The sequence below is a fragment of the Sminthopsis crassicaudata genome, chromosome 3 (assembly GCF_048593235.1).
Source record: "Sminthopsis crassicaudata isolate SCR6 chromosome 3, ASM4859323v1, whole genome shotgun sequence".
In the NCBI taxonomy this organism is placed as follows: domain Eukaryota; kingdom Metazoa; phylum Chordata; class Mammalia; order Dasyuromorphia; family Dasyuridae; genus Sminthopsis; species Sminthopsis crassicaudata.
Genome location: NC_133619.1, coordinates 616566894 through 616578798, shown reverse-complemented (window position 1 = coordinate 616578798; position 11905 = coordinate 616566894). Strand labels below are relative to the sequence as shown.

Sequence of the window (11905 nt, the reverse complement as noted above, 5' to 3'; positions counted from 1 at the left end):
AAGGAGGACCTATGGGAGGGAGGCTTAAAGCAGAGAGTCCAGTGAGGAGGCCATTGCCATAGACGCAGATCGGTAATTCCCAGGCAGGGATCTTATCTAGACTTCAAAGCTCAACACTCTGTACAAACAGGTGGTAAATAGATTTGCTTATTAGAATTCTAGGCTACCTCCTAGTTGGAGGCTCCCAGTCCCTCCTAGGGGTTTTAGGAAATGTTTCCTTGGCCCTAGAAGTTCTCAGTTCATTAATCAGTAATCAGCTGAAGGTCAGGGCAAGACCCTTATCAGGAACTCTGGCTCCCCCAAGAAATGATCTCAACTTTGGCTCAGGTCCCAGGCTGAGACACCCGTCTATAAGAACCCTCGCAACCGGCCCCATCGGTCACGAACTCCCTACACCGGCATCATGTTGGTCTCTGTCGTCCTTCTTGCGGTCCTGGGCTATGGTAAGTTGGAAGGCAGAGAGCTGGTCCACAGATCCTCCCAGACGCTATTCTGTGACTGTCTTTAAGACCAGTACTTTCTCCTTAGAAAGGGCCAGCTCCAATGATATTGTGACAGAGAGAGCCGTCTGCACCCAGAGAGAGGACTGTGGGGACTGAGGGAGGACCACAACACAGCATCCTCACTCTTTCTGTTGTTAATTAATTGCATTTTATTTTCTTTCTCATTTTTCCCTGCTTGATTTGATTTTTCTTGTGCAACAAGATATACAATTATCCTGTATAATTGTATAATAATTATATAAATATAGATGCATATATTGGATTTAACAGATATTCTACTATGTTTAATGTATATTGGATTATTTGTCAAGGGGAGAGATTTGGGGAAGGGGAGGGGAAATTGGAACACAAGGTTTTGCAAGGGTTTATGTTGAAAAATTATTCCTGTATATGTTTTGAAAGTAAAAAGCTTTAAAAAAAAATAAAATAAAAAATAAAAAAAAGGTCCATTGGGGTAGAGTCAGGCCATCTCCACACCAGCTGTCCAGGGCCCCCATTCTTGATGTGACTCATGTAGGCGTCTCTGATCTCTCTTCCAGCCTCCAGCTGTGGCGTCCCCACCTACCTGCCCAACCTGGCCACCAGGGTGGTGGGCGGAGAAGACGCCAGGCCCCACAGCTGGCCCTGGCAGGTAAGGAAGCCATTGTGTGCTGGGCTGAGCAGAATGGCGGCCTGGAGTCAGAAAGTCCCTCTTGCCTAAGCTCAGTCCCACTTCTCCCCTTTTATTAGCAGGGACCACCCTCTGGCCCACCTAAACCTTTATTGCTTACAGAGCCTCAAATCCCATTTTTCCAGAAGCCTAAAAGTCCAATTCCATTCACTCTGTCTCACTTTCTCTTTCCTCTGAATCTACAGAATATTGGCTACTCATCATTGCTCTATGTACTACACAGACTTGTTACATACAGTGCTTTAGGGTGACTTTGAAGGGGCTCGGGAAGTGATTGATACGGCAAACTCCAGATGAGGCAGCTCCTTTCACCAATACAAATGAGCTCTTTCTCTGCAGTTTACCATCTTTGAGGGTTGTTTGGTGTCCTTGGAGGGTTCGGCTTGCCCAGAGCTACATGCCAGCAAGGTTCAGAGGCTGGACTTGAAATCAGGGTTTCTTGAAGGTTTTGCTTTTTATTTTTGTTTTGCTGAGGCAATTGGGGTTAAGTGACTTGCCCAGGGTCACACAGTCAGGAAATGTTAAGTATCTGAGGCCAGATTTGAACTCAGGTCCTCCTGACTCCAGGGCTGGTGCTCTACCCACCATCTAGCTGCCCCTGTGTGTGAGTTATTAAGGAAGTCTCCAGCCTTACCCAAACAGAGGGAGACTGGCAATGTGGTTCACTACAAATAGTGAAGTATAAGTGCTAGAGTCAGAGAAAACAATGTTGAGTTCAAATCCCAGGCCTGCCATTCCATCAACAGTAGCTTTAAGTTGCTTGAAGTTGCTTTACTCCTCTGATCATCAGTTTTTCTTATTTGCAAAATGAGAAAGCCGGACAAGATGACCTTTGGGTCCCTTCCTCCTAAGCTATGATCTAGAATGGCTGAGACTTTTTAAGTTACAACAGCATGGGTTCGATGCTCTGCCTGAGTCTTGTCCCTCTCTCTTGCTGGCAGATCTCCCTCCAGTACCTCAAGGATGACACCTATAGACACACCTGTGGAGGGACCCTGATCTCCAACCAGCACGTCCTGACTGCTGCCCACTGCATCAGGTGAGTCATTCCCTGGACCATGGATCCTACTGCACAGAACAAGGATGTGGGGGGGGGGCTCTCTCTCCCCCCTCCATCCATGATGGGACCTGAAAGCTGCCCAAGCATCATTGACAGGATAGATAGATAGATAGAACAAGCATTGATTAAGAATTGAAAAAAGTCTGGTAGCTAGGTAGAGCAGTGGATAGAGCACCAGCCCTAAATTCAGGAGGACCTGAGTTCAAATCTGGTCTCAGACACTTAACCCTTCCTAGCTGTGTGACCCTGGGTGAGTCCTAGGGTATAAAAATAAGCAAGAATAAATAGAATTTCCCCTTTGAAAACAAATTAGTTTGAAGGATGAAATTACCATGAAGTCAAGTAAAAAATGTACCAGCCACTATACTTTGGGAAAAACCAGAGCTCCAGCAAATGTTTGGATAATCGGAGTCCTCCATGAGGACTCACAATCTCCACCTCTGTGCCAGGGAGGTTGCAGATAATGTTTCCCAAACTCCTTATCGAGGTCTGCTTTCTGCCCAGGTGGTCTGTTGTACAGGCCAAAGACGGAGCCCTATAATCTCACAGCTAGTAATGTGTTAAAATAAGTCTTTAAATCTGAATTCAACTATTATATGTTTTTTGGTACAACATGATGCTTCTGAGTCAAAAATCTACCTTTTATAACCTCCATATCTTTATCTTAGTTTTCTCTATTAGGATTTAATTAGTTTTTGTTTGGGTTTGGAGGGTCAGGTTTTTTTGAAGGGGTGGTTTGGCAATCAGGGTTAAGTCACTTGCTAAAGGACACCCAGCTAGTAAGTAAATGAGACTGGATTTGAGCTCAGGTCTCTGTCACCTAGGTGCCCCAGTTAGGATCCAAATCTAACCCTTCCTCCCTTTTGGTACTCCAGGCATTGGAAGATAATGCTCAGGTCTTCTCTTCCCTCAGAGTTCAGTGAAGGTGATAGGTAGACTAAATGTTTGTGGAATTGGATTGAATTAGGCTTACCGGCCATGAATGGGTCAGGGCCCAGATGTAACCAGATTCCCTCCCTATTCCCTTTCCACAGCAAAGGCAAAACCTACCGAGTGTTGCTGGGCAAGAATAACCTGGTGGAGGAAGAGGCTGGCTCCGTGGCCGTGGCCGTGGATACCATTTTTGTCCATGAGAAGTGGAGCTCCCTCCTGGTGCGGTGAGTAGTCTCCACGCTGGTACCCTGGACGTGGAGACGGCCCTCAGGGTGAGGACCACAAAACTGGCCTCCATGATATCATGCATCTCCAACAACACCGACTCTGACAGATGGGGGCTGTAACGGCTCCAGTCCTCTCCTGCCTATTGAGATGTCCTTCCCACTGCTTCAGCTCAACCATAATAATAATAATAATAGGGGATTTTTTATAGGAGGCACTACCCAGAGCTTTGCCTTCAGAGCCTTTCAGACATAAGTTAAGTGGGAATTCTTGTCTCCATTTTATACATGGGCAAGTTGAGGCATCCACTGATGCAGTGGATAGAGCACCAGCCCTGAATTCAGGAGGACCCGAGTTCAAATATGACCTCAGACACTTAACACTTCCTAGCTATGTGACCCTGGGCAAGTCACTTAGCCTCAAGTGCCTCAGCCAAAAAAAAAAGATCTATGGTCATAAAGCAAGTCAGTGGCCAAGCTAGATGAGCCTTGTGAGTCCTAACCCAGAGCTCCTTTAACCTGGAGGAGGAGAGGAGGGGACATTCTCACCATCTTTCCCCCTCCACTCTCTCTCATCCAACAGAACCAGCTTTCACCCTGTCCCAGTAGAAGCTAAGCTGCTTGGGGGCTGGGACGGGGACATTTTTCAGCTCCTCCTCCCCCCAAAAAGGACATTGAGAGCCTGAGTCAGAAGGATCTCACCCACTCCCCAGCTCTGTAACTCTAGGCAGGTCATCTCACCCAGTTTACCTCAGTTTCCTCATCTGTCAAATGAGATACCCTCCAGTATCTTTGCCAAGAAAACACGGGGCCGTGGCTTGTTGGACATGCTGAAATGACAAAGAATAACAAACCCCCTGTGTTAATAAGCACAGGGTTCAAAAACAGAATTCTTGAATTCTGCTCCTAGCAATGACATCGCCCTCATCAAGCTGGCTGAGCCTGTGGAGCTGAGTGACACCATCCAGGTGGCCTGCCTGCCCCCAAAGGACTCCCTGCTGTCCCAGGACTATCCCTGCTACGTGACTGGCTGGGGACGCCTCTGGAGTAAGTGCCGGGCCTTCCATGCCCCATTTAGCTGTCTTTTCTGGGAAAAAGCCTATCCTCAGACTCCCCTCCTGGACCAGCAAGCTCTCAGAGCCTCAGAAGGCAGTCTGGGCTAACTAATCAGGGCAGGCTTCCTAGAGGAAGAGGCCTCAGAGAAGAAATATAGCTTCTGTGTGTATAGTGTCTGTACCTTTACCTCTCTCATTTTGACTTATTTGCCCAGCAGCCCAGTAACATACAAGTATTACCGACGCAGTTGTGTGGGTAAGGAAACTGAGAGAAGTTAAATCATCTACCCAGAATCTCATATGATCAGTCAGGGACAGGATTAAGGGAATTCAGCAGCAGCAGCTTCCACCACAATGATACAGGACTAGCATAGGGCAAGGGTCCAGACTCCCTTTTTATCATTCTGATCATGCTTTATTTTGGTTATGTCTATTCTAAAATGGAGCCCCTAGAACAGAACACAAACATTACAAAGGGAGTCCGGCCATATCACAGGACAGCAGGACTGGGGAAATCATTCTTTTCTCATCTGTAAAAGGAAGGGTTTTCTCGGAATGATCACTAAAGATCACTTTCCACTCTGATTTTCTCAGTTCTAATCTCTTTTGGCTCCAAAATTTTTGTTCTAAGGGCCCTCCCAGTTCTCACATCCTGTATTCTTAAGGCCCTCTCATCTCTGCTATTTTGTTTGCTAAGGGTCATCCCATCTCTGACATCCCTTGTTCTAAGAACCCTCCCATTTTGACACTTTTTGTTCCAACGGCCCTCTGAGCTCTGACTTCCTAGGTTCCAAAGGCCCTCCCAGCCTTAACATCCTGTGTTTTAAGAGCCCTCGCAGCTCTGACATCCTGTGTCCTAACGGCCCTCCGAGCTCTGACTTCCTAGGTTCCAAAGGCCCTCCCAGCCTTAACATCCTGTGTTTTAAGGGCTCTCCCAGCTTTGACATCCTGTATTCTTAAGGCCCTCCCATCTCTAATATTCTGTGTGTTAATGGTCATCCCATCTCTGATATCCTGGATTCTGTTCTAAGAGCCCTCCTGGCTTTGACACTTTTTGTATCATTTCCTACAATGGACAATGGTCCACTGTCAATCTACAAAGAATAAGATCACCTACATTCTGAAATCTCCCTCCCTAGTAATACAGATCTTCTCACTTTGTACAGTTCCTTTGAGTTTCTACAAGCCCTCTATGCTTGAAAACCAGTCATCCTTCAGACAATTCCATAAGAGTGTGGAGCAGTTGGGTTCTGGGACCATGGGAAGAAAACTCAGTCATAATTTGTTCTCTTTTTCCCCAGCCAACGGCCCCATTGCTGATAACCTCCAGCAAGGCCTACTGCCCGCAGTGGACCACGCAACATGCACCCAGAAAGACTGGTGGGGCAGCATGGTGACCCAAAACATGGTGTGTGCTGGAGGAGATGGCGTCATCTCAGGATGCAATGTGAGTCATCATGCTGAACAGCTAGCCGGGGATGGAAGAGGCTGGGTCTTCTGAGAGAAAGTGGTCCTGATGCAGAGAGCTTTTGTTTTCCAGACAAGGACCCAGAAGCCCTTTCCAAAATGTAGGGAAACCAACCCGAGTGATCTGGGGCTACAGATAAGGCTTCATCTGCCATGAGCAAGCTTAAACACTGATCCCTCCTGCCCCTCCACATTTTCCAATATTATCACTGATGTCCCTATGTCAAAAATCAATCATTCTCTCCTATCCCCTCACCAGCCCCACAAAGAGACACACATTATCATGTTAGTGTAAAAAATGTGTTTACAAACCATAGAACACAACAGCAATGTAAAAAATTGCCTTTATTACCCCATCAGTAAGTAACCCCTTAATCATTTTGTCTTCTTCATTGACAGCATTAATTTTCATCACCACCAATGTCACTAATTTTGTCACCATCAACCCTTCCTCGCTCCCCTCAACTCTACATCTCCATCACTGGGGAAGGGGAGAAAGTATAATTGCTTATATATAGTGCCTACTATATACTATAGCATACACTATATACACATAATATATATATTATATAAACTACATACTATAGGATACTACTAAATTCTACAGATAGTGCACTAAGTGCTTTACAAATATTATCTCATTGGACCACCACCAACACATCGTCTTCATCATCACCTTCTCCACCAGCATCATCATCTTGGTCATCACCAACATTTCTATCATTTCCAACCTCATCATCGGTCCCAACCCCACCACCAATACCTGAAAACTGAGATGCTAACAGAGTTAATCCCTGACACCCTCCTATATCTCAGTAGTATTCTAAATTTCAGAGATCAGAGCTGGGACTGATTGGAGAAATCAAGGCACACATTATCTGAGGTCACATAGAAAATCAAGGCCATTTCAAGATAACCTCATAATTGGAGGAACCTTCTTTTGGTGTCTATAAGTTACTTGGTGACCAACGCTCATATTTCTTGGGGACAGGGAGATTCAGGTGGACCCCTGAACTGTGAGGCTGCAAATGGAGCCTGGGAAGTGCGAGGAATTGTGAGTTTTGGTTCTGGCTGGAGCTGCAACACAGCCAAGAAGCCCACAGTCTTCACCCGGGTCTCTGCCTACACTGACTGGATTAATGAGGTGGGTTTCACTCATTTAGTTTTTCATTGATATATCTATCCATTCATTTATCCATACAACAGCAACAATGAAAAAGCTAAACTGAATGAGGGAGATGGAGGCTCTGATAGGGCATGGGAGGCATTGGGGAAGGACCAGATTGAAGTTCAGGAAAGGAGTAGGGGAGAATGAAAATGATGGGGACTTAGCTGTAGGGATAGGAAACTCATTTGAAGGTCTTTGGGGTTCCGTTAAGGGATAAGGGTTTGGGGATGAGAATAAAGGCTCAGTTAGGCAATGTGGTCCCAATAAAAAGAATGCAAGGGGCTCAATGGTCATTCAATGATGGGGAAAAAATGGCTCTGAGGGGGATTCAAAGGAGGAAAACAGGATACAGTGAATGCAGGGAGTGGTGTCAGTGACTAAGACTAGAGTTATGGAGGAGTAGGTTTAAGTATAAATTGAGAGGGGCTCAGTGAGGAGACTGGAGTTCAGTAAAGAGGAGGGATCTCAGTAGAAGGATGTGGGCTTAATGAGGACATGAAAGCTCACTGAACCAATGAGAGTTCAGCAAGAAGATGGAGACTTGGGGAAAAAAAATTTTTAAATAAGATGGAGGATCAAGGAGGAAGATGTGGAATTTGTGGGGACACAGGAGTTTAGGAAAGGGGCTCAGGGTTCAGGAAATGGTAAGATCTAAGTGAAGAGTTAGAAAGGTCAGTGAGGAAGATAGGGAAGGCAATAACTTGAGAGTAGCAGCCAGTGATATTCAGTTAATAAAGATGACCCAGAATAGACAAAAGCTTGGGTCTTCTGAGTCCTGTGTTGAGGTCTTTTGGACCCCATGAACAGTCTTTAAGACAGTCTTCAAATTATTCTCTGTTCCTCCAGAAAATGATGCTTTAAATGATCACCGGCTTCTCCACTGGGAATCTTCTGGATACTTCCCAATAAACCATCCCATTCAGTCCCATCTTGGATTTTCAATAAAGTCTCCTCTCCTGTCTATATGCTCAGTTACTTGGTTGTCTGGATGCTTTCCTTAAGTTTCCACTGACAGGTCCCACGGCCAGGGTTCTCCAGTGGGACCTCCTCACCCCCTAGCATACAATCCCCTTCCTACAAGAAAAATTCAGAAGGATTAATAAACTTGATAAAATTTAGGGCTTGGAGGGGATCTTCATCATCACCTAGCCTAAGCTACCTAAGGAAACTGACATCCACACAGGAAGGTGACCTGTTATTCTAGGATTCTATATAAGCTGCATTTTGTAAAATGGCCTTTTCCTAAATTTTCAGCCTTCTTCTAGTTTATTCTCTTCTCAGCAGCCTATGTCACAGGTACAATTGCCTTTTTGTAGCACTTCATTATTATCTCCCAACTCTGTATCTTTGAGGTAACTCACCCTCAGACCAGAAATATGCTTTTCTTGCTCATCTCTGCCTTAATTCCCAGCTTAAATCCCACTTTCCACTATAATTTCTAGTGTTTTCTCTGATGTTATTTAACATTTCTCTATTTCTCTTTTATAAACCTAGTCACTCACATGTTGCTTCTCTATTAGAGCAAGAACTCATCTGTGATTTCCGGGTTAGCACCCTGGATACCTTAGAATCAGATGGAGTCAAGATAAGCAACAATCCTTTGTCTTTATTCTTGGTCTTTAAGGATAGAAGTGAATTGGTTGGATGCAGGATCTCCATGACCTCTCCTCTTCATCTACCACCCAAAAAGTGACTCTGGCTAGTCTTACTCCACTCCCTAGTCCCTCCTGCAATTCTCTGTATACACCAATTATCAAGCCAGCACAGAATAGTGGGAAGGGCCGTTTTCCAAGCATGTTCTAATAGAGTATTGTACAATCGGTAATCAGCCTCAAGTGCTCGGTTGTCCGACCTCAGTGCATCAACTCAAAAGTTTCAGCCCTTTACATCAATGAAGTCAGGAATTATTTCTGCTATTTTGTGTATCCCCAGTGATATGATGCAGCCCTTAGGAAGGAAGCCACCTGGTCTTAGGAGTGGTGTAGTTATAAATAAAATATTTCTTCCTTTAGACTATCTTACCCCAGCTTACTCTATATGACCAGGATGGTGAGCCCATAAATGTTGCTGGCTGTCAGATAACAGCCTGTTGGTCAGTGATAATGGGTTTCTGAGACTAATGAGCAACAGTAATGAGGTGCTTAAAGTTAACACAGGTGCAGAACAAAATTGGATTTCTGACACTTGACCTAATGATGTTTTAAGTCTAAAAAACACACCTCCAGAAGGTTCTCCTGAGTCCTGCCCAGAGAACTGCACTTATGTACAAAGTCAGGACAATATCACTCCTGAACTCCACCTTTAAGCCATATGACATGAAAAGTCTGGTTTCCCTGTAAATTTACCCTCTTGCTCTTGGCTCTTTGTTAACTTCTTTTGGAATTTAGTCTGCTTTCATTGATGTTACAATTATAATAAACTTTGCCCTTTGACTTGAAGATGGGTTTGGGCCCACAAATTCTTTAGAGACACTTCATGACACTGGTCTGGAATCCCAACATTTTTGGGGTCCCCCTTGAACCCTAACATCCAACACTTAAGATAGTGCCTGGCATAAATGCTTGTCAATTTATTGACTGAGTGACTAACAAACTGTTAAAGTTATAAACATCAAAACCGAGATTCACTTGCAAAGCCTCTATTTCCAAAATCACTTGCTGTTTTAAAAAAAACCATTCTGTCAACTGTTAGGCTCAGGATTGCCCAGGCAACCCAGGGTCATGGGAGCTGAGGAGAGGGCACTGAACCTGTTCCCTGGGTAAAGTCAGGTAAGAAGGGTGGTGGTGATGGCAGTGTATGCCAAGGAAATGCTGGCTCCAGGCTTAAACAGATGAGCCAAATGGCTACATCATCCCCAGGTCTGCTTATTGTTTAGTTGTTTCAATTATGTTGACCCTTCATGAACCCATTTAAGGTATTCTTGGCAAAGATTCAGGACTGATTTGCCATTTCCCTCTCCATATCATTTTTACAGATGGGGAAACTGAGGCAAACAGGGTGACATGGCTTGCTCAAGGTCACATGTTCATTAAGTATTTCAAGCCATATTTGAATTTAAAAAGATGAGTCTTTTTTCCATGCCTGGTACTCTTTACACTGAGATATCTAGTTGATAAGAAGTCAATAGTCAACAGCAGTAATAGCTACCACCCCCAATTCTCTAAGCTTTAAGGTAAACAAATAATTTTCCTCATCAGATCCCTAAGAGAAGGAAATTACAAGCGCTATCACTCCCATTTCATAGATGAAGAAATTGAAGCTTCAATTTGCTCAAGATCCTCCAGTTAAGAAGTATCAGAGTCATTCAAACTGGTTCCAAGTTCAGTGTTCTTTGCCACCTTCTAAACACATATAAAATAATTTAAAACACTATATTGGTTTTATTATACATAAAAGATATTTAACTTATTTTATTAATCATTTTAATTTAAGTAATTGATAGGTTAAAATATTTCAGCCATGTTTATTTCAAATAAAATCAGTGTAACAGAGGTGGGAAAGGTGGCACCAGAAGATGGTTTGAAAGTGGGCCTTCTCCTCTGAGATTTGGGAACACAACAGTGAGGCAGGGTGGTATAAGGGGAAGCGAGCCTGGAGCTTATATAAGGAGGACAGGAACAGTACAGAGAGCATGTACAGTGTGCTGATGCAACAGAAAAAAAAAAACTTTTACTATAATTGTTCAAAGAAAGAAAAGATTGCTCTGGGTTATAATATTCAGGGAAAGCTTCTTGGAGGATGTTGGACTCACCCAGATCATCCCCATCTTCATCCCAGCATGATTCTATTATATATTGTGTGTAGTCTAGCAGAGCCAGGATTTTGTCCCAGGTGCCAAAATTTGATTGGAATGTTTATTGTTTTTATAATTCATTCTAGAAACCACATTATTTTTTATTCCTTGAGATGAAATGAGAATGGAGGCAGGAAATGGAAATATGGGATGGGAAGAAAAGGGAGTAGATTCACTGGCAGTAGATGCTAGTGGAGAGGGAAAACGGAAAATGGAAGAAAATGGGCTGCCCAAGGCTTCTGCCACAACATTGGCCCATGCATCAAAGAAATTTGGGAGGAAAAAGTAGGACCAGAAGACAGTTTGAAAATGGGCCTTCTTCCCTGAGATTTGGGGACACAACAGAGAGGCAGGGTAGTATAAGGGGAAGAGAGCCTGGAGCTTATATAAGGAGGACAGGAACAAGTACAGAGAGCATGTACAGTGTGCTGATGGAATATCTCCATGTGAAGGAAGCTTGAGATCTGGCTTACCAAATTATACTCTGATGTAGGTATGTTACTCACCTTCTGACAGAGAAGTGATGTTCTCTAAATGAAGAAAGAAACATGGTTTTTAAACATAGTCTCTGTTCTGAGGAGTAGCAATGGTAAAGTCAAAAGAGAAAAGAGAAAGAAAGAAAGAAAGAAAGAAAGAAAGAAAGAAAGAAAGAAAGAAAGAAAGAAAGAAAGAAAGAAAGAAAGAAAGAAAGAAAGAAAGAAAGAAAGAAGAAAGAAAGAAAGGAAGGAAGGAAGGAAGGAAGGAAGGAAGGAAGGAAGGAAGGAAGGAAGGAAGGAAGGAAGGGAAGGAAGGAAGGAAGGAAGGAAGGAAGGAAGGAAGGAAGGAAGGAAGAAAGGAAGAAAGGAAGGAAGGAAGGAAGGAAGGAAGGAAGGAAGGAAGGAAGGAAGAAAGGAAGAAAGGAAGAAAGGAAGAAAGGAAGAAAGGAAGAAAGAAAGAAAGAAAGAAAGAAAGAAAGAAAGAAAGAAAGAAAGAAAGAAAGAAAGAAAGAAAGAAAGAAAGAAAGAAAGAAAGAAAGAAAGAAGAAAGAAAGAA

General features: G+C 43.8%; 1 protein-coding gene across 1 annotated transcript; it reads left to right on the top strand.

Annotated features, from left to right (window-relative positions):
- Positions 1-365: 365 nt before the first annotated feature.
- On the top strand, positions 366-8121 carry LOC141559993 (chymotrypsin-C-like). Its single transcript, XM_074297636.1, has 8 exons — positions 366-443; positions 1043-1134; positions 2115-2212; positions 3268-3390; positions 4301-4437; positions 5747-5892; positions 6904-7056; positions 7927-8121. The coding sequence occupies exons 1-8, from the start codon at positions 404-406 to the stop codon at positions 7939-7941; spliced, it is 804 nt and encodes a 267-aa protein (XP_074153737.1). The 5' UTR covers positions 366-403; the 3' UTR covers positions 7942-8121.
- Positions 8122-11905: the final 3784 nt, after the last annotated feature.